The sequence below is a fragment of the Danio aesculapii genome, chromosome 4 (assembly GCF_903798145.1).
Source record: "Danio aesculapii chromosome 4, fDanAes4.1, whole genome shotgun sequence".
In the NCBI taxonomy this organism is placed as follows: Eukaryota; Metazoa; Chordata; class Actinopteri; order Cypriniformes; family Danionidae; genus Danio; species Danio aesculapii.
The window spans coordinates 25,495,523-25,517,363 of record NC_079438.1 but is presented as its reverse complement, the minus strand read 5'-3'; the positions used below and the strand labels follow the sequence as shown (position 1 = coordinate 25,517,363).

The 21,841-nt window shown below is 39.6% G+C and overlaps 1 protein-coding gene across 2 annotated transcripts; it reads right to left on the bottom strand.

Annotated features, from left to right (window-relative positions):
* Positions 1-1,038: 1,038 nt before the first annotated feature.
* Positions 1,039-21,674, bottom strand: LOC130222335 (gastrula zinc finger protein XlCGF57.1-like). Of its 2 annotated transcripts, none has more exons than XM_056454924.1 (3): positions 21,585-21,674; positions 20,745-20,835; positions 1,039-3,765 (listed from the first exon to the last, which is right to left on the bottom strand). In XM_056454924.1, exons 2-3 carry the CDS (start codon positions 20,797-20,799, stop codon positions 2,549-2,551), a joined length of 1,272 nt encoding a protein of 423 aa, XP_056310899.1. In that variant the 5' UTR covers positions 20,800-20,835; positions 21,585-21,674; the 3' UTR covers positions 1,039-2,548. The 2 variants fall into 2 exon arrangements, with proteins under 2 accessions (XP_056310899.1, XP_056310898.1); XM_056454923.1 differs by having other exon boundaries at positions 1,041-3,765; positions 20,745-20,867.
* Positions 21,675-21,841: the final 167 nt, after the last annotated feature.

Sequence of the window (21,841 nt, the reverse complement as noted above, 5' to 3'; positions counted from 1 at the left end):
GAAATTACCAAGCAGTCTGTTAATGACTTACCCTGAGCATAATGGTACGGGGCGTGGACCTGCCCTCCATGGCAACTGCTTATTGGAAGACAGTGCCATTGGGATGGACCAAACCAGATCACTTAAAAACCTACTGCAACAGTAAAAAAAACTTTGCTTTTTGCATTAGCTCGCTGCTGCTCTCTGCCCCCTCACGCCTTGCTCTCGGACACTGCACCGCCATGCAATCGAGTCGCAAAGAACTTTCCATGCAACCTCTTAAATTTTAGGAAACACCGAAACAGCAAAAAACTTTTGCAAACCGACTCTCAGCAGAGTCTGTCACCCCAGTAACCCAGGACAACTTCCACTCACAAGCGAGTGAATCTCAAGGACGTCACTAAAGCCGAGTCACCAACCAATCAGGAACGCCATGTTTCGTTGAGGCCAGTCGGCGAAGAAAACAAATGTTGTCTCTTGCTGATCTGGTGCAAATTGATCTTAAGCGGATTAAGATAAGCCAAATCTCTGCTTTTGTGGTTTCTCAGGTGTGATTCTAAGATCTAGTAATAAGAGCTAAAATTTATTTGGGACTGTTGTCAACTCATTTAGCACAAGCACCAGAATTGAGAACCACTGCTCTGAGGTACTCAAAATAACAAACTACATACTCAAAATGAATTGCCTTCCTAAAGTTACTTCTCTGCTTCAGTATATAACTGTAAATATTTATTTCCAATATTTAAAACAGTATGATAATTTAGTCAATTAATTTCACTGGAACAATAAGCACCCTAGGTAGCATTGGAGTACATTGCAACAGCCAGTTGATAAAAAGGGTTGTGGCATTCCTGAGCATTTACTTCATTATTACGCCTTCAGCCTTAGACATCTCGCGCATCACTCCTACTAGGTTCCAACTCTCACCTATGGTCATGACTAAAAGGACAAGATCTCGGATACAACCGAACACATTTTACAAAGTGTTATGACCCGCTTGTTTGAGTCGCAACATAAAAGAGAGATGAGCCAACAAAATAGCCTGAATGCAAATCATTTATTATAAAATGTAACTTATAGAACAATCAATCAAAGCAACCAACAAATGTCTAGGGATAATAATGAAGATAAAAAACTCAGGGTATAATCACAACAACACTTTAACTACATGATACAAGTAATGCAAAACAAAACCATAAGGTTAAACAGTCAATAAGATGGCAGGACTTGTCATGAGGACTCCTGAGTAGCCACAGCGACTTGGGGTAGCTAGCACAACATCCTTTTTTTTATACCCATTAATGAGTAATGCAGGCATCCAATCAGGATTTACCACATACTCCAATCTGGAGTCTTGGGATCATTGTATTAATATTGTAAAACTTAATACCTGTTGCTCTGCCTAAATCATCAAATATTCATCAAGTATTCTACTCAATAAAGTAAATGAAGTAAACTAGAAAGAATCTTGAACCTAAAAGTAAAGAAACTTTACTAATAAAAGATGCAACATAGGACAATTGAATGGGCTTTCTAAAGTTGAGGCCCTGGTATACTGCAAACTAACTGTCCTAGAGCTCCACCTTCTTTGATGTGCGGCGTCTTCCCATTGATGTCTCTCATTCAGGGAATCAGACAGAGAACATCATCCAAAACAACACCAGTTACACAAATACACTGGAGAGTGGAGTACAGATGTATCCGCACCTGTACAATCACTTGCAAACAGGAGATTTTAAGCCGCAGAGGTGCTGTTTGCCAGATGTTTATAAAACTGTTCTTCTCTCAGCCACCATCATTGTGTTTACGGTAAACGCGAGGAGAGCGACACATTTACAACCCCTCCTACTGCAGCATAGGAATGTTGGAAAAACAGTATGCCGTCACTCAGCCTTTTCAAAACATTATTCAGACATTAAAACATCCTGTGCACGTGGGAAAATGTTTTGCTGTATTCATGTCATGTGTGCAACTTTTTGTCCAATTCTGTAGACACACTGATCAGAGCTGTACGGTTTCTCTCCAGTGTGAATCCTCTTTTGTGTTTTCAGATGTGTTAACCGATTAAACCTCGTCACAGTGTGAACACTTGTACGGTCTCTTCAGTGTGAATCGTCTGGTGCAGTTTCAATTTTGGAGCTGTAATAAAAGTCTTCTCACACTCAAGCACATATACTCTTTCACACCAGTGTGGATCTTCATGTGTTCATTAAGGTTTGATGATCGGTTGAAACTCATCCCACACCGAAGCTGCGGTCACACTAGAGTTTGAGCATGCGAAATTCTGTTGTATGGCGCTGCGAAAAGGAGCGGGATTAAACAAGATGATTAGACATTAAAAAAGTGAGCGATTGGTCCATATTTTAATTTTCTGTCCAGAGAGGTCATGTTTTGATCTTCGATTGGTCTCACACAGTCAAGTGATGCGATTTCGCAGGTCAGAATTCACAAAGCTTGATCTTTGCAAGGCAGTGAACTGCGAAACTTGACGCACAAACTTGCGTTTCCGGTCTGACGCATTAACGTGCGTATGAAGTCTAAGGGGAGAAAAGTCCAGTGTGACCGCGGCTCAAGTGCAAGTGAATGGTTTCTCTCCAGTGTGAATACTCATGTGTAGCTTAAGGTTTGATGATTGCCTGAAACTCTTCCCACACTGAGTGCAAGTGAATGGTTTCACTCCAGTGTGGATCCTCATGTGTAGATTAAGGGATGATGATTGTCTGAAACTCTTCCCACACTGAGTGCATGTGAATGGTTTCTCTCCAGTGTGGATCCTCATGTGTAGATTAAGGGATGATGATTGGCTGAAACTCTTCCCACACTGAGTGCAAGTGAATGGTTTCTCTCCAGTGTGGATCCTCAGGTGTTGATTAAGGGATGCTGATTGGCTGAAACTCTTCCCACACTGAGTGCAAGTGAATGGTTTCTCTCCAGTGTGGTTCCTCATGTGTAGATTAAAGTTTGTTGACTGTCTGAAACTCTTCCCACACTGAGTGCATTTGAAAGGTTTCTCTCCAGTGTGGATCCTCATGTGTTGATTAAGGTGCGAAAAGCAGTTAAAACTCTTCCCACACTGAGTACATGTGAATGGTTTCTCTCCTGTGTGGCTCATCATGTGTAGATTAAGGTTTGATGATTGGCAAAAACTCTTCCCACACTGAAGGCATTTGAATGGTTTCTCTCCAGTGTGGCTCATCATGTGTAGATTAAGGGATGATGAGCGGATGAAACTCTTCCCACACTGAGAGCATGTGAATGGTTTCTCTCCTGTGTGGATCATCATGTGTTCAATTAGGCGTGATGATTGGCTAAAACTCTTCCCACACCGAGCGCATGTGAAAGGTTTCTCTCTAGTGTGGATCATCATATGTTTATTAAGGTGTGATGATTGGCTGAAACGCTTCCCACACTGACTGCATGTGAATGGTTTCTCTCCAGTGTGGCTCATCATGTGTAGATTAAGGGATGATGAGCGGATGAAACTTTTCCCACACGGAGTGCATGTGAATGGTTTCTCTCCTGTGTGGATCATCATGTGTTGATTAAGGTGTGATGATTGGCTAAAACTCTTCCCACACTGAGTGCATGTGAATGGTTTCTCTTCAGTGTGGATCCTGATGTGAATCGTAAGATCGCCTTTACTTCCAAAACTCTTTCCACAATGAGTGCAGGTGAAGCGATTCTTGTCTCTCCTTTTCAAAATACCATCAGTCTGTAAATGAGTTTTTTCCTCAATTTTGATATAATGTTCCTCCTCTTTATTCCCCTCATTCTCTTCAATTAGGTCTGAAAAAAAAAGTTTTCATTAAGTCTTAAAAACTCTAATCAAAAGCTGAAAAGTGAAGAGACACTGGAAACATTGGCTACACACACTGTAATTTTGATGCACATTAAAATAAATCAGACCATATTTTGTTTGGTCCATTAACATGTACACATTTAAGCAGATTCAATCCAATTTATCTTTGTTTATCTAGTGCTTTTACAATGTAAATTGTGCCAAAAGACACTTAACATAGAAGTTATAGTAAATTGAAACTGTCAGTCTATTTGTATTTAGAGGATACATGAACAGTATCGTCTACCAATACCATACCCATCCTCAAATTCAAATACAACAGCCCACCAGATAGCAGACTTAAGTACAATATGTGTGCAAGGCTGCTCTGAGATTAGATACACTGTAGTGATGGGAAGTTCAGATATTTAACATGGATGTTAGGACTCAACATAACAAAATTATCTAGCCAGCAATAGCAATTTAATCATCACCATGATCTGAAAAATGTTTTACAGTAAAGTTTTGCAACCCAACTTAAGCATGATTCGCTTATTTAAATTCCATTATGATTTTCAGTTATGAAATAAACTTTTTTTTTTTTTTTTCATCAGATCCTCTCATTTAAGCCCTCGGTTTACCCGCAGTGCTGTTGTTCGTGTTCGGTTCACTGAATCACGCATGCACAGTATCATCGGTTCCCCTTCGGATGGGGAACTTCAGTGCTATAGTGGATTTATTCCACTTATGGGAATTTCGTTCAGAAAGCTAATTGTCTGAAAGAGTATGTAAACGGGCCAATGAAATGCCAATGAATTAGCAGTGTCAGCTTGCGCACCTGATGCTTGTTGCAATCCATTTAGCAATAAAAAGCACAAGAAAAGCAAGGAGAGGCATGGTTTATCCCCCAGCCCCGCAGCCGGACCAACTAGATGGGTGAATATGGAGGAAAAAAGGCAAGACCTTCTAGCCTCCCATCCCTTTCTTCCCGGAAGTGCACAGTGGGCTCACGCAGTCTTGGAGGGCACTCTTATCTGCCCGTTTTGCGAGCGCCTCCGCCTCACCACCCTTGATGGTGGAGCAGCCAGGGTGTACGGGTCGATTCTCCAGATTGTACGTGTCAGTGCGGGCTCGCATGGTGCCTCTTCTGCTGGAGTTTGCCTCGTCTCCCATCCAAAGCGTGTCAGTTTTCTGCCTCTCCGGAGCCAGAGCCAACACAGCCGAGGGCCAGGCTGCCTCCACCCAGCACACTAGGGTCCATGCACGCGCGCTGGCCCAGCTGCACGAGGGTAGTTCCAAGCCAGGCCTGTTACAAGCCCCGACTGAGCTCCACAGACCTCAAGTCCGCTGTGTGTGCCCTGAGAAGGACGATGGCCACATTAGTGGTCCAGGAGCGCCACCTCGGTCTAAAACCTGGCAAAGATATGCACGGAGTCGACAAAGTTCGCTTTCTTGACTCCCCTATATCCCAGGCTGGCCTGGTCGATGACACTGCCGGTGAATTCACCCAAGAATTCACAGCAGTGCAGTTGGATATGATAGGAGTTATATATCGGCAGGGATGTAAGATCGGGGGGCTGTGTGTTGCGGGAATGCAGCTGCTGCCTGTGGAAAGGAACCCAGTTGCATTGGCATATCAACCGCCTATAGCTGTTGGTAGTGTTCCTCGCTCTCCACCATTTTTTTTTCGGTGCTGGAGCAGCAGCACGTGCTGGTCAGGACGGAAAGCACAGTGGCGTATATCAACCGCATGGGGGGGTATTCGCTCTCGCCGCATGTCTCAGCTTGCCCGCCGTCTGCTTCTCTGGAGTCAACTCGGCTGAAATTGCTGCGCGCCATTCACATTCCAGGCGAGCTCAACCGTGCAGCTGACGTGCTCTCACGGCAGTCTTTACGTCTTAGAGAATGAAGACTCCACCCCACGTTCGTTCAGCTGATATGGGCACGATTCGGGGAAGCCCAGATCGATCTCTTTGCTTCCCTCGACAACGCTCATTGCCAGTTGTTTTTTTTCCCTGACTGAGGGCTCTCTCGGCACTTATGCACTGGTCCACATCTGGCCCCGGGGCATGCGCAAATATGCATTTCCCCCAGTGAGCCTGCTCGCGCAGTTACTGTGCAAGGTCATGGAGGACGAGGAGCATGTCTTGTTAGTTGCACTCCTCTGGCCAAACCGGACCTGGATGTCAGAACTCTCCCTCCTCGCGACCTACTCTCTCAGGGACAGGGCACCATATCTGGCACCCTTTGGAACCTCCACGTGTGGTCCGTAGATGCGAGGAAGACTAAGGTTACCTACTGACTGCGGTGGTTAATACTATCACTCAGGCTAGAGCCCCCTCCACTAGGTGCACCTACGCCCCGAAGTGGAGTTTATTCACTGAATGGTGCATCTCTCGCAAAGAAGACTACCGAAATTGCCAGATCAGCGTTGTGCTTTCTTTCCTCCAAGAGAAGCTGGAGAGCAGGCTGCCGCCCTCCACCCTCAAGGTTACGTGGCTACTCTCTCCGCTCATCATGATGCGTCAGCTGGCAGCACCTTGGGAAGGCATAACCTCATCATCCGGTTCCTCAGGGGCGTTAGGCGAATTAATCCACCCCGCCCCACTCTCATGCCCTCTTTGGATCTCGCCCGTGTTCTCACGAGCCTGCGTACAGATCCCTTCGAACCACTCGATTCAGTATCTTTAAGATTTCTGTCCCTGAAGACAGCTCTGCTGATCGTGTTGGCATCGATTAAGAGGGTCAGGGACCTGGAGGCATTTTCGGTCAGTGACTTGTGCCTGGAATTCGGGCCAGCTTACTCTCATGTTGTCTTGAGACCGGGATTTGTGCCCAAGGTTCCTACCACACCATTTAAAGACCAGGTAGTGAGCCTGCAAGCGCTGCCCCCGGAGGAGGCAAACCCAGCCCTTTCATTACTTTGTCCAGTTCGTGCTTTGCGAATTTATTTGGACCGCACTTAGAGCTTTAGATCATCTGAGCAGCTCTTCGTCTGTTATGGTGGTCGGCAGCAGGGAAGTGCCGTATCAAAAAAGGTTGGTTCACTGGATAGTGGATGCCATCTCCCTCGCTTACCAGAACCAGGGCGAGCAGTGTCCCCGAGAAGTGCGTGCGCACTCCACTCGGAGCATCGCATTCTCTTGGGTGCATGCACGCGGCACCTCTCTAACAGACATCTGTAGAGCTGCGGGCTGGGCAACACCCAATATATTTGCAAGGTTTTACAATCTGCGAGTGGAGCCGGTTTCCTCAAGGGTATTAGGGAACCCTTGATGATTGAGGAAACAACTCGATTAAGGTGTTGAAACACGCTTGCTGCGCTATTCTCTCTAACACGGAGATACGTGTGCTTATTCACTCTGTCAGTAAAGTTCCCCACTTAGGTGAGCCCTGCAGAGATTCCTACGAGGCCCCCAGCACTGACTCAGCGGAGGAGTCACTCGCTGGCCCATTACGTTGAAGGTCTGCCCTCTGGTCAGCCCGCGTTTTGGGTATAGGTGCCTGCTATGTGTGATCCCCACTAGGCGATCCCATATGCCTGTTCAGCTACGGTGCAGTCCTTGCTCAGAGGTGGACCCGTGTCTTCCCTCTCCGCTAACCATATTTATATATTATATGCATACTCCCCCTTCTCAGGGCTAGTCCATATACTCTTTTGCCACCATATCTCCCCACTTGGGTAGCAGGTGGCCTCCGCAGCATCCTCCCTATCGGGACTGCACTATTTCCCAACAGACTGTCGCATTTAAATTCCTAGAAATTATCTAAACGCTTGCGGCTCCTGAAAAAAATATCTATATCCGTAAATCTTATGTGCTTTTTACTGCTAAATTGATTGCAACAAGCATCAGGTGCGCAAGCGGACGCTGCCAATTCATTGGCATTTCATTGACTCGTTTACATACTCTTTCAGAAAACTGGCTTTCTGAATGAAATTCCCATAAGTGGGATTAGCGTTACCCCCCCCCCCCCCCCCCCCTTTGGGGAACGAAGGTTAGTTCAGTAACCAGAGCGTTCACCACTTCTCAAATTTGATATTAGTGTTACTGTTCTAATAACTGAATGAGAATATATATTGGATTATTTCGAGTTGGAAATATATATTGTTTCAAGCTGGAAAATGTATTTAGTCGCACATGTGCAATTTTTTATGATTTTTTATTGATTACTTAAATCACTCGACCACGGTAAAACTGGTGTTTTGTTTTTTCTGAACGCTTCCTTAAAATGTACAAGTGGCTCAAATTCGCTCATTTTGAGGCGGGAACCGGCAGACGTGCAACAACTTTAATCATAAGGTAAACACAAAACAGCAGTCTCCATCCGGAACTCCTTCACGGGACTCCACACTTGTAAACACCCGCTGCATCACGCTCACGCGTCTCTCACCTATGCCCACACTCATCAGCGCTACCAAGCCAACCAATCACAGAGCTTGCGCTACGTGTACGCATTACATTTTTTGAGAGGTGCACGTCAGCGACGCCGACGGCCACGGCGAGGGGCTATGCGTCCACATGTAGGCTGCAGCATACGCATGCGCTTGACGCAGAAGTATAAATCAGCCTTAAGACCCAATTCAACATTAGTGCTTCCCACACAGACTTTACCTGGGCAGCCCAGTTCTGTGTTCGCGAGAAACTGGGAACACTCCGCCACAGACTCACATGCAGACCCACAGAGACGCGCTGGATACAGAACTGCTGTCTGACTTTGGTAACTTAGTTGCTGTAAGAAAAGCACGAGGACACGTGGAAAAGATAAGCCTTTTCCTAAATTGACTGGCCAAGCTCATTATTTGGGGCGACAGAAAGATAAAAGGCTCAGATAAACAGTCAGCTTTGCACATGAGTTTGTACTTGTGTCTTTCTTTACATTGTCATACTTTTCCCATGTTGGAAGTAGGGTGGAATATATTATGCAAAAAAAAATCTATTTTGATAAATAAAATTATTCTTAAAAGTCAATATTTTGTGTGCTGTGGAGAAAAGGTGTGTTTCAATCTAGCTACTGCAAGTATATTTAATAGCATATTAAAGACAATATGTACAATATATATTATTATATAATTAACAATATTTTCTTGCCCAGTGATGGGTTGCAGCTGGAAGGGCATTCGCTGTGTAAAACAATATTTTGTTTGGGACAATTGATAGCCATACTTTTCTTATGATACAAATACAGATTAAATAGCTCTGGTCATGTGAATGTTTGCACTAACCATTTATTCATTCATTTTCTTTTCAGCTTAGTCCCTTTATTAATCAGGGGTCGCCACAGCGGAATGAACCGCCAACTTATCTAGCATATGTTTTACACAGCGGATGCCCTTTCAGCCACAACCCAACACTGGGAAGCACCCATACACTCCCGCAATCACACATATACACTACAGCCAATTCAGCTTATTCAATTCAACTATAGAGCATGTCTTTGGACTGTGGGGGAACCAGAGTGCCCGGACGAAACCCACGCCAACACACAAACTCCACACAGAAATGCTAACTGACCCAGCCAAGACTCGAACTTGTGACCGTTTTGCTGTGGGGTAATTGCGCTACCCACTCCGCCACCGTGATGCCCTGCACTAACCATACTGCACATTTGTATCAACTTAACAACTAGATATTAAAGTTTGAGGACAAACTTTATGGTGGCTTGAAAAGCCGAGTCTGAATTAGCATGTTACTAGCATGAATTAGTAAGTAACTAGCATGATTCTAACATAAATTAGCATGTAACTAGCATGATTCTAGCATGAATTAGCATGTTACTAACATGTTTCTAGCATGAATTAGCATGTTACTAGCATGTTTCTAGCATGAATTAGCATGATTCTAGCATGAATTAGCATGTTACTAGCATGTTTCTAGCATGAGTTAGCATGTTACTAGCATGAATTAGCATGTTACTAGCATGATTCTAGCATGAATTAGCATGTTACTAGCATGTTTCTAGCATGAATTAGCATGTTACTAGCATGATTCTAGCATGAATTAGCATGTTATTAGCATGATTCTAGCATGAATTAGCATGTTATTAGCATGATTCTAGCATGAATTAGCACGTTACTAGCATGATTCTAGCATGAATTAGCATGTTACTAGCATGTTTCTAGCATGAATTAGCATGTTACTAGCATGATTCTAGCATGATTCTAGCATGTTATTAGCATGATTCTAGCATGAATTAGCATGTTACTAGCATGATTCTAGCATGAATTAGCATGTTACTAGCATGATTCTAGCATGATTCTAGCATGTTACTAGCATGATTCTAGCATGAATTAGCATGTTACTAGCATAATTCTAGCATGGATTAGCATGTAAGTAGCATGATTCTAGCATGAATTAGCATGTTACTAGCATGTTTCTAGCATGAATTAGCATGTTACTAGCATGATTCTAGCATGAATTAGCATGTTACTAGCATGATTCTAGCATGGATTAGCATGTTACTAGCATGATTCTAGCATGAATTAGCATGTTACTAGCATGATTCTAGCATGGATTAGCATGTTACTAGCATGATTCTAGCATGAATTAGCATGTTACTAGCACGACTTAGCATGTTACTAACATGATTCTAGCATGTTACTAGCATGTTTCTAGCATGAATTAGCATGTTACTAGCATGTTTCTAGCATGAATTAGCATGTTGTTAGCATGATTCTAGCATGAATTAGCATGTTTCTAGCATGAATTAGCATGTAACTAGCATGTTTCTAGCATGAATTAGCATGTAACTAGCATGATTCTAGCATGAATCAGCTTGTTTCTAGCATGAATTAGCATGTTGTTGGCATGATTCTAGCATGAATTAGCATGTTACTAGCATGACTAGCATGTCACTATCGTGTTGCTAGCCCCTTTCTAGCAAGATTAGCATGTCAGTAGGATGTTAAAACTGTTAGCGTGTGTTAGAATAGCTAGTCACAGTCTATGGGACAGTTGCTAGGGTGCTGAAATTGGTTGCTAGGGAGTGGCTAGTAAGTTTAAAGGTAATCAGTGATTGGCTGCTGGCTAGACTGAGTTGAATGAGGCCAGACTCTAGTCTGTAGGACAGTCTGATGCAGAGTTATGAGCTCACAAAGGTTGATCCAATGTTAAGTAAATGGGAGTCTTTTACAATGGAAGTCTATGGGACAGTTGCTAGGGTGCTGTAAGTGGTTGCTAGGGAGTGGCTAGTAAGTTAAAAAGTCATCAGTTATTGGCTGCTGGCTAGACTGAGTTAAATGAGTCCAGTTAGAAGTCTGTAGGACAGTCTGATGCAGAGTTATGAGCTCACAAAGTTTGACCCAATGTTAAGTCAATGGGACTTTTGGGATTTTTCTGGGTCGTTTTTCGGAAAACCCAAAGTCGGATCAGTTAGAAAAGATATAGCAACCCGAGTCAGACCAGTTTGAAGGTTTGACGAAAGTTTGAAGTATGTAGCTTGAAAGGCCTAGGAGGAGATACACTTAGAAATTAGTCTCAGAAGAAGAAGAAGAAGAAGAAGAAGAAGAAGAACTAGATATTAAAGTTTGAGGACAAACTTTATGGTGGCTTGAAAAGCCGAGTCTGAATTAGCATGTTACTAGCATGAATTAGCAAGTAACTAGCATGATTCTAGCATGAATTAGCATGTTACTAGCATGTTTCTAGCATGAATTAGCATGATTCTAGCATGAATTAGCATGTTACTAGCATGTTTCTAGCATGAGTTAGCATGTTACTAGCATGTTTCTAGCATGAATTAGCATGTTACTAGCATGAATTAGCATGTTACTAGCATGTTTCTAGCATGAATTAGCATGTTACTAGCATGATTTAGCATGTTATTAGCATGATTCTAGCATGAATTAGCATGTTTCTAGCATGAATTAGCATGTTACTAGCATGGTTCTAGCATGAATTAGCATGTTACTAGCATGATTCTAGCATGAATTAGCATATTACTAGCATGTTTCTAGCATGAATTAGCATGTTACTAACATGATTCTAGCATGAATTAGCATGTTACTAGCATGATTCTAGCATGAATTAGCATGTTACTAGCATGATTCTAGCATGAATTAGCATGTTATTAGCATGATTCTAGCATGAATTAGCATGTTACTAGCATGATTCTAGCATGAATTAGCATGTTACTAGCATGATTCTAGCATGAATTAGCATGTTACTAGCATATTTCTAACATGAATTAGCATGTTATTAGCATGATTCTAGCATGAATTAGCATGTTACTAGCATATTTCTAGCATGAATTAGCATGTTATTAGCATGATTCTAGCATGAATTAGCATGTTACTAGCATGATTCTAGCATGAATTAGCATGTTACTAGCATGTTTTTAGCATGAATTAGCATGTTACTAGCATGATTCTAGCACGAATTAGCATGTTACTAGCATGTTTCTAGCATTAATTAGCATGTTACTAGCATGTTTCTAGCATGAATTAGCATGTTATTAGCATGATTCTAGCATGAATTAGCATGTTTCTAGCATGAATTAGCATGTTATTAGCATGAATTAGCCTGTTATTAGCATGATTCTAGCATGAATTAGCATGTTACTAGCATGAATTAGCATGTTACTAGCATGATTCTAGCATGAATTAGCATGTTACTAGCATGATTCTAGCATGAATTAGCATGTTACTAACATGATTCTAGCATGAATTAGCATGTTACTAGCATGTTTCTAGCATGAATTAGCATGATTCTAGCATGAATTAGCATGTTACTAGCATGTTTCTAGCATGAGTTAGCATGTTACTAGCATGTTTCTAGCATGAATTAACATGTTACTAGCATGATTCTAGCATGAATTAGCATGTTACTAGCATGTTTCTAGCATTAATTAGCATGTTACTAGCATGTTTCTAGCATGAATTAGCATGTTATTAGCATGATTCTAGCATGAATTAGCATGTTTCTAGCATGAATTAGCATGTCATTAGCATGATTCTAGCATAAATTAGCATGTTACTAGCATGATTCTAGCATGAATTAGCATGTTACTAGCATGTTTCTAGCATGAATTAGCATGTTACTAGCATGATTCTAGCATGAATTAGCATGTTACTAGCATGATTCTAGCATGAATTAGCATGTTATTAGCATGATTCTAGCATGAATTAGCATGTTACTAGCATGATTCTAGCATGAATTAGCATGTTACTAGCATGATTCTAGCATGAATTAGCATGTTACTAGCATGATCTAGCTTGTTACTAGCATGATTCTAGCATGAATTAGCATGTTACTAGCATGTTTCTAGCATGAGTTAGCATGTTACTAGCATGAATTAGCATGTTACTAGCATGATTCTAGCATGAATTAGCATGTTACTAGCATGTTTCTAGCATGAATTAGCATGTTACTAGCATGATTCTAGCATGAATTAGCATGTTATTAGCATGATTCTAGCATGAATTAGCATGTTATTAGCATGATTCTAGCATGAATTAGCACGTTACTAGCATGATTCTAGCATGAATTAGCATGTTACTAGCATGTTTCTAGCATGAATTAGCATGTTACTAGCATGATTCTAGCATGATTCTAGCATGTTATTAGCATGATTCTAGCATGAATTAGCATGTTACTAGCATGATTCTAGCATGAATTAGCATGTTACTAGCATGATTCTAGCATGATTCTAGCATGTTACTAGCATGATTCTAGCATGAATTAGCATGTTACTAGCATGATTCTAGCATGGATTAGCATGTAAGTAGCATGATTCTAGCATGAATTAGCATGTTACTAGCATGTTTCTAGCATGAATTAGCATGTTACTAGCATGATTCTAGCATGAATTAGCATGTTACTAGCATGATTCTAGCATGGATTAGCATGTTACTAGCATGATTCTAGCATGAATTAGCATGTTACTAGCATGATTCTAGCATGGATTAGCATGTTACTAGCATGATTCTAGCATGAATTAGCATGTTACTAGCACGACTTAGCATGTTACTAACATGATTCTAGCATGTTACTAGCATGTTTCTAGCATGAATTAGCATGTTACTAGCATGTTTCTAGCATGAATTAGCATGTTGTTAGCATGATTCTAGCATGAATTAGCATGTTTCTAGCATGAATTAGCATGTAACTAGCATGTTTCTAGCATGAATTAGCATGTAACTAGCATGATTCTAGCATGAATCAGCTTGTTTCTAGCATGAATTAGCATGTTGTTGGCATGATTCTAGCATGAATTAGCATGTTACTAGCATGACTAGCATGTCACTATCGTGTTGCTAGCCCCTTTCTAGCAAGATTAGCATGTCAGTAGGATGTTAAAACTGTTAGCGTGTGTTAGAATAGCTAGTCACAGTCTATGGGACAGTTGCTAGGGTGCTGAAATTGGTTGCTAGGGAGTGGCTAGTAAGTTTAAAGGTAATCAGTGATTGGCTGCTGGCTAGACTGAGTTGAATGAGGCCAGACTCTAGTCTGTAGGACAGTCTGATGCAGAGTTATGAGCTCACAAAGGTTGATCCAATGTTAAGTAAATGGGAGTCTTTTACAATGGAAGTCTATGGGACAGTTGCTAGGGTGCTGTAAGTGGTTGCTAGGGAGTGGCTAGTAAGTTAAAAAGTCATCAGTTATTGGCTGCTGGCTAGACTGAGTTAAATGAGTCCAGTTAGAAGTCTGTAGGACAGTCTGATGCAGAGTTATGAGCTCACAAAGTTTGACCCAATGTTAAGTCAATGGGACTTTTGGGATTTTTCTGGGTCGTTTTTCGGAAAACCCAAAGTCGGATCAGTTAGAAAAGATATAGCAACCCGAGTCAGACCAGTTTGAAGGTTTGACGAAAGTTTGAAGTATGTAGCTTGAAAGGCCTAGGAGGAGATACACTTAGAAATTAGTCTCAGAAGAAGAAGAAGAAGAAGAAGAAGAAGAAGAAGAAGAACTAGATATTAAAGTTTGAGGACAAACTTTATGGTGGCTTGAAAAGCCGAGTCTGAATTAGCATGTTACTAGCATGAATTAGCAAGTAACTAGCATGATTCTAGCATGAATTAGCATGTTACTAGCATGTTTCTAGCATGAATTAGCATGATTCTAGCATGAATTAGCATGTTACTAGCATGTTTCTAGCATGAGTTAGCATGTTACTAGCATGTTTCTAGCATGAATTAGCATGTTACTAGCATGAATTAGCATGTTACTAGCATGTTTCTAGCATGAATTAGCATGTTACTAGCATGATTTAGCATGTTATTAGCATGATTCTAGCATGAATTAGCATGTTTCTAGCATGAATTAGCATGTTATTAGCATGGTTCTAGCATGAACTAGCATGTTATTAGCATGATTCTAGCATGAATTAGCATATTACTAGCATGTTTCTAGCATGAATTAGCATGTTACTAACATGATTCTAGCATGAATTAGCATGTTACTAGCATGATTCTAGCATGAATTAGCATGTTACTAGCATGATTCTAGCATGAATTAGCATGTTATTAGCATGATTCTAGCATGAATTAGCATGTTACTAGCATGATTCTAGCATGAATTAGCATGTTACTAGCATGATTCTAGCATGAATTAGCATGTTACTAGCATATTTCTAACATGAATTAGCATGTTATTAGCATGATTCTAGCATGAATTAGCATGTTACTAGCATATTTCTAGCATGAATTAGCATGTTATTAGCATGATTCTAGCATGAATTAGCATGTTACTAGCATGATTCTAGCATGAATTAGCATGTTACTAGCATGTTTTTAGCATGAATTAGCATGTTACTAGCATGATTCTAGCACGAATTAGCATGTTACTAGCATGTTTCTAGCATTAATTAGCATGTTACTAGCATGTTTCTAGCATGAATTAGCATGTTATTAGCATGATTCTAGCATGAATTAGCATGTTTCTAGCATGAATTAGCATGTTATTAGCATGAATTAGCCTGTTATTAGCATGATTCTAGCATGAATTAGCATGTTACTAGCATGAATTAGCATGTTACTAGCATGATTCTAGCATGAATTAGCATGTTACTAGCATGATTCTAGCATGAATTAGCATGTTACTAGCATGTTTCTAGCATGAATTAGCATGATTCTAGCATGAATTAGCATGTTACTAGCATGTTTCTAGCATGAGTTAGCATGTTACTAGCATGTTTCTAGCATGAATTAACATGTTACTAGCATGATTCTAGCATGAATTAGCATGTTACTAGCATGTTTCTAGCATTAATTAGCATGTTACTAGCATGTTTCTAGCATGAATTAGCATGTTATTAGCATGATTCTAGCATGAATTAGCATGTTTCTAGCATGAATTAGCATGTCATTAGCATGATTCTAGCATAAATTAGCATGTTACTAGCATGATTCTAGCATGAATTAGCATGTTACTAGCATGTTTCTAGCATGAATTAGCATGTTACTAGCATGATTCTAGCATGAATTAGCATGTTACTAGCATGATTCTAGCATGAATTAGCATGTTATTAGCATGATTCTAGCATGAATTAGCATGTTACTAGCATGATTCTAGCATGAATTAGCATGTTACTAGCATGATTCTAGCATGAATTAGCATGTTACTAGCATGATCTAGCTTGTTACTAGCATGATTCTAGCATGAATTAGCATGTTACTAGCATGTTTCTAGCATGAATTAGCATGTTACTAGCATGATTCTAGCATTAATTAGCATGTTATTAGCATGATTCTAGCATGAATTAGCATGTTACTAGCATGATTCTAGCATGAATTAGCATGTTACTAGCATGATTCTAGCATGAATTAGCATGTTACTAGCATGATTCTAGCATGAATTAGCATGTTACTAGCATGATTCTAGCATGAATTAGCATGTTACTAGCATGATTCTAGCATGAATTAGCATGTTACTAGCATGATTCTAGCATGGATTAGCATGTTACTAGCATGATTCTAGCATGAATTAGCATGTAACTAGCATGTTTCTAGCATGAATTAGCATGTTACTAGCATGTTTCTAGCATGAATTAGCATGTTGTTAGCATGATTCTAGCATGAATTAGCATGTTTTTAGCATGATTCTAGCATGAATTACCATGTTACTAGCATGATTCTAGCATGGATTAGCATGTTACTACCATGATTCTAGCATGAATTAGCATGTTACTAGCATGATTCTAGCATGGATTAGCATGTTACTAGCATGATTCTAGCATGAATTAGCATGTTACTAGCATGTTTCTAGCATGAATTAGCATGTAACTAGCATGATTCTAGCATTAATTAGCATGTAACTAGCATGTTACTAGCATGATTCTAGCATGAATCAGCTTGTTTCTAGCATGAATTAGCATGTTGTTAGCATGATTCTAGCATGAATTAGCATGTTACTAGCATGACTAGCATGTCACTATCGTGTTGCTAGCACCTTTCTAGCAAGATTAGCATGTCAGTAGGATGTTAAAACTGTTAGCGTGTGTTAGAATAGCTAGTCACAGTCTCTGGGACAGTTGCTAGGGTGCTGAAATTGGTTGCTAGGGAGTGGCTAGTAAGTTTAAAGGTAATCAGTGATTGGCTGCTGGCTAGACTGAGTTGAATGAGGCCAGACTCTAGTCTGTAGGACAGTCTGATGCAGAGTTATGAGCTCACAAAGGTTGATCCAATGTTAAGTAAATGGGAGTCTTTTACAATGGAAGTCTATGGGACAGTTGCTAGGGTGCTGTAAGTGGTTGCTAGGGAGTGACTAGTAAGTTAAAAAGTCATCACTTATTGGCTGCTGGCTAGACTGAGTTAAATGAGTCCAGTTAGAAGTCTGTAGGACAGTCTGATGCAGAGTTATGAGCTCACAAAGTTTGACCCAATGTTAAGTCAATGGGACTTTTGGGATTTTTCTGGGTCGTTTTTCGGAAAACTCAAGGTCGGATCAGTTAGAAAAGATATAGCAACCCGAGTCAGACCAGTTTGAAGGTTTGACGAAAGTTTGAAGTATGTAGCTTGAAAGGCCTAGGAGGAGATACACTTAGAAATTAGTCTCAGAAGAATAAGAAGAAGAAGAAGAATAATAATAAGTTTAAGATAGATAACAATATGCTGGCTTTTCAAGCCACCATAATAAGTTTAAGATAGATAACAGTATGCTGGCTTTTCAAGCCACCATAATAACTTAATAAGAACTCCCCATTTCTGCTTTTTTCAGCTCGAAAGTGGATAAAAAAAATTCAAAAAGAAGCTGCCTAGGCTTGAGTTTGACGTTTAGAGTGGCCTTCATTATAGCAATTTGATCCCAGTCTGCTGTGGACCGCTAGCTATACTCCATACGGCTTAAATCATAAATAAATATTATTTAAGCTGTCGTTACAGTAAAATTAAACATATTGTACTTATTGTATTTAAATGAATGAAACTGCTTTGCTTCTAAACATCTCCTTTTGTAAATTTTTTACACAAGAACACTAATTTTTTTATATATTTTCACTGCGCTCCTAAAATTCTTTAATGTGCTCCAACTTAGGAGCACATGTGCGCCTTCTGAAAAAAGTAAGCGTCAAGCCCTGAAATGTGTTAAAGTAATAGTTTTAAGTGCCTTTAATGCCGTCACCGTGCTGCTGTCATGTCCACTCTTTGTTTTTGTGGCGAGAGCAACAGCAAGAACTGACTTTGAGAGTTGAAACGTCTCGATGGCAGCAGGATTACAGACTCTGAGGTGCCGTACGGTATGGGTCAAACACCTGCAGCGCGAATTAGATTTACTTCTAAACGGCTTACAGTAAGAATGTGTATTAAATAAATTTACAAATACCAAAACGGAGGAGGTTTTTGCTATAATTTTTAGTTAGTTTCAGTTAATTTTGTATGTACACAATACAGTTTTAGTTAGTTCTAGTTTTTTAAAAAACTCTTTTTATGTTTAACAATTATTTGAAATTTTACACAGACACGAATTTATCCTCGAAAGTGTGGCATGAGAGTGATGCATGTGTTGGAGGATTTTTTTTTTTTGCACGTGCGATCAATTCCTGATCCATTGCATACATTTTTTCATCAAAAGACAGGTAATTTAATTACTTTCAGTGTGATAAAATGTGTTAAATGAATGTCATTTTAAAAAAGCATATATACCTATTAAAACTGTAGAAGAATAAATTTCATGGTCTAATTGTAAATAAAGGAAATTAGTTATTTCATTATTAAATTGAGTTTTATTGATCTAAAACTTTTAATTACATTTTATTTCTTTTAAATAATAAAAGTTGCATCAGATTAAAACGAACCTGAATACCCACGTGAACAGGGCCATAATGACTTCTTTTTTTTTTTACATTGAAACAATTGGATAGTGTCTTCTGTCTACATGTCAGGCAAATGCATTAGGGGAAGAAAGAGGGAGAAAAAAAAAAAAAAAAAAAAAACTGCGTTTATACTGTAAAACCGTGACTATATTTAAATATTGACCGTGGGCCAAAATATCATAATCGTAATAATAATAAGATTAATCGTGCAGCCCTAACATGTAGCCACTGCTTTGAGCACATCTTGCAGTCCATCTCTAAACAAATGTTAAGATTATTATTGAAGGTGCTCTCCAGCTGCGAAGTTCTTGGCAGAGTTGCAGGTGAAAAAATATGCATGCAGAAATTGGACAAGAGGAATCAAAATTTAAATTATATAACGAGTATGTGATTCTTACAAGTTGTTTTTTTATAGTTGAGGCTGTAATCATTTGGATTAAATTATCCTTAAAATCCTGCTCATTTAAGGCATCATTTTCAGCAAATTATTGTTATAATAAAATAAATGAAGTAGCCTTCTCTGTATAAAAAAACAGTAGCACACCTAACTTTATAGCTACAGCTCGGCAGAGTCAGCACGGGTATAAAAACAGGTGGTTTTATTCCTGATGAGAATATTTATTGTTGTCAGACTTCACTTTCACATAAATACACCAGAATGAATCAATCAAAACTCACAGCTAATCAGAACAGCCTTTATGTGTAGCATCTCTTCAGATCAAACGGAACTGTCAGTCAAAATCTAAATAAATCTTAAATGAAGCAAGACAATACTGCCTGACTCTCTTGCGCGTGGAGTTACAATAGCAACCCAACATTCTCCTCAGAATTTCCAACAAGCTTACTTTAATACGAAAATTAAAGCCGGTAACAAACATGAAGTACAATTGTGGTGCAGCGATGAGACAATTGTGTTGAGTTACTGATAGGAGATGTGGCTATGCAGGACCACGGTGTGTGTGTGTAAAAAAAAAAATAAAATAAAAATAAAAATTTTCTACTACTATATTTTGCTTCTTAGACTTTTACACACCTGAAACTTGTCTATAGCGCTTGTTCACTGCTGCTCTTATAGTTGTGTAAATTGCTTCCTTGTCCTCATTTGTAAGTCGCTTTGGATAAAAGCGTCTGCTAAATGACTAAATGTAAATGTACACTCGCTTTCAGAAAGGAGAGACAGAAAGCGCTTACTGCTGTGGGGCTGCCTCTGATAAAAAATTTTTTAAAACTCTTAAATAAAGAAAATAGGTAGAGAAAGCCCAGCTGATTTTGCTTTATTGATCTTGTAGTAAAGCAATAATGAACCGGTTTAAATATTTCTGCATAAAGTGTTGAAAAACTACATTTTGACAAAACTTAAACCCAAAAGATTCATGACTTTGAAACAAACAATTGGGACTGAAGCCCATAGAAGTAAAGTTGGTTTTATATTTGCACATTCAGACTTTCCTCTTAATATTATAATTTCATAAAAGTATTATTAGCAAACTCAAAATAGCGAAATCATATTAGAAGCAAATGATTATCAAAGTACAACATTGTTTACAGTCAAATAAACAGTGTTAATGTTGTTTTTAAGTATACTTGCATGCTAATTCCGATCGAACATTCAAAGTAACATGGTAAACAATATAGAGACTTCTAAATGAACCAATGTGCTAATATAAAACCAACTTTACCTCTTTCTGAAGCCCCAGAAACCCAACCCCTGCGCTGCCCCTGATCAGGAATAAACACCAACCTATTTGTTGTTCAGATTCTTCATTTTTAATTTTGCAGGGTTCTGGATCGCTCATGTTCTCGCTGTCCTTCAATAAACTCTTCACTGGAGCCTGATGGGAATATTCCAGTGTTTATAGCTGAACTGGAGGAGGAGACAATTATTCTAATTACATGCTGTTTAAATACATTTATATTTTGATGCCATATCAGCAGCATTGGCTATATTCATGGCAACACTTGTATTAAATATTCAATATATAATTGACAATCATAACTCTTTCTGAAATATCATTGTTTTTTAAAACACAAATAACAACAACACTGATAAAGTCTTATAAGCTCTACTAGCAATACATGAAAAAGGATATTTAAGACTTTTTAAGGCCTAAAACATTTAGGACCCTGCAGAAACCCTGATTGAGGTAAAGTTGGTTTTATAGTCACACATTCAGACTTTCTCTTAAACTAACTTAACATAACTTTTTTTAATAATTATTTGCTAATTCTAAACAGGGAAATCATCTTATCAAAATACAACATTGTTCACAGTCAAATAAATAGTAATGTTGTTTTCAAGTCCTACTTAGATGAGGTTTCAGACTCAAAGTACCATGGTAAACAATGCAGGGACCATGTCACAAGTTGTCACTGAACAAATGTGCGAATATAAAACCAACTTTACCTCAATGAAACCCTGTAGATAACCCGCGAGTTACGGATTACAGAAGTGTTTACAGCGTAGCATCGAGCTAAAAACAAGAGAGTATATTAGCATTGAGCACATGTTAAAGCAGTTCAACCCGCAAGATAATTTCAGCAAATCTGCGAACGTTACAAAGGTCAGATATAATACACTTACTTTGAATAGACGCACAACACCCGTAACGAAAGTAGAATTAAAGGAATTAAACAGCAAAGCTCTGCACTCTTCAATCTCCGCCTCAGACTGAGCGCCATGGGAGGGACATTTGCCTGCACGCTGATCAGCGAAAGCTCATTGGCTGCCTGTATATGGCTCAGAGAAAGCTGATTGGCTGCCTGTAGGCGCTTAGGCAGACTGTTTCTCAATCAGTCTCTTGACAACAGAGGGAAACATTTGTGGACAGAAGATTAATT

Bases quoted from the DNA above. Each gene is read 5' to 3' on its own strand.
- LOC130222335 (XM_056454924.1), bottom strand. From the start codon at position 20,799: ATGAGCGATCCAGAACCCTGCAAAATTAAAAATGAAGAATCTGAACAA. The intron at 3,766-20,744 runs GTTGGTGTTTAT...TTTTTTTTTCAG, and splicing joins AGAATCTGAACAACAAATAG to ACCTAATTGAAGAGAATGAG.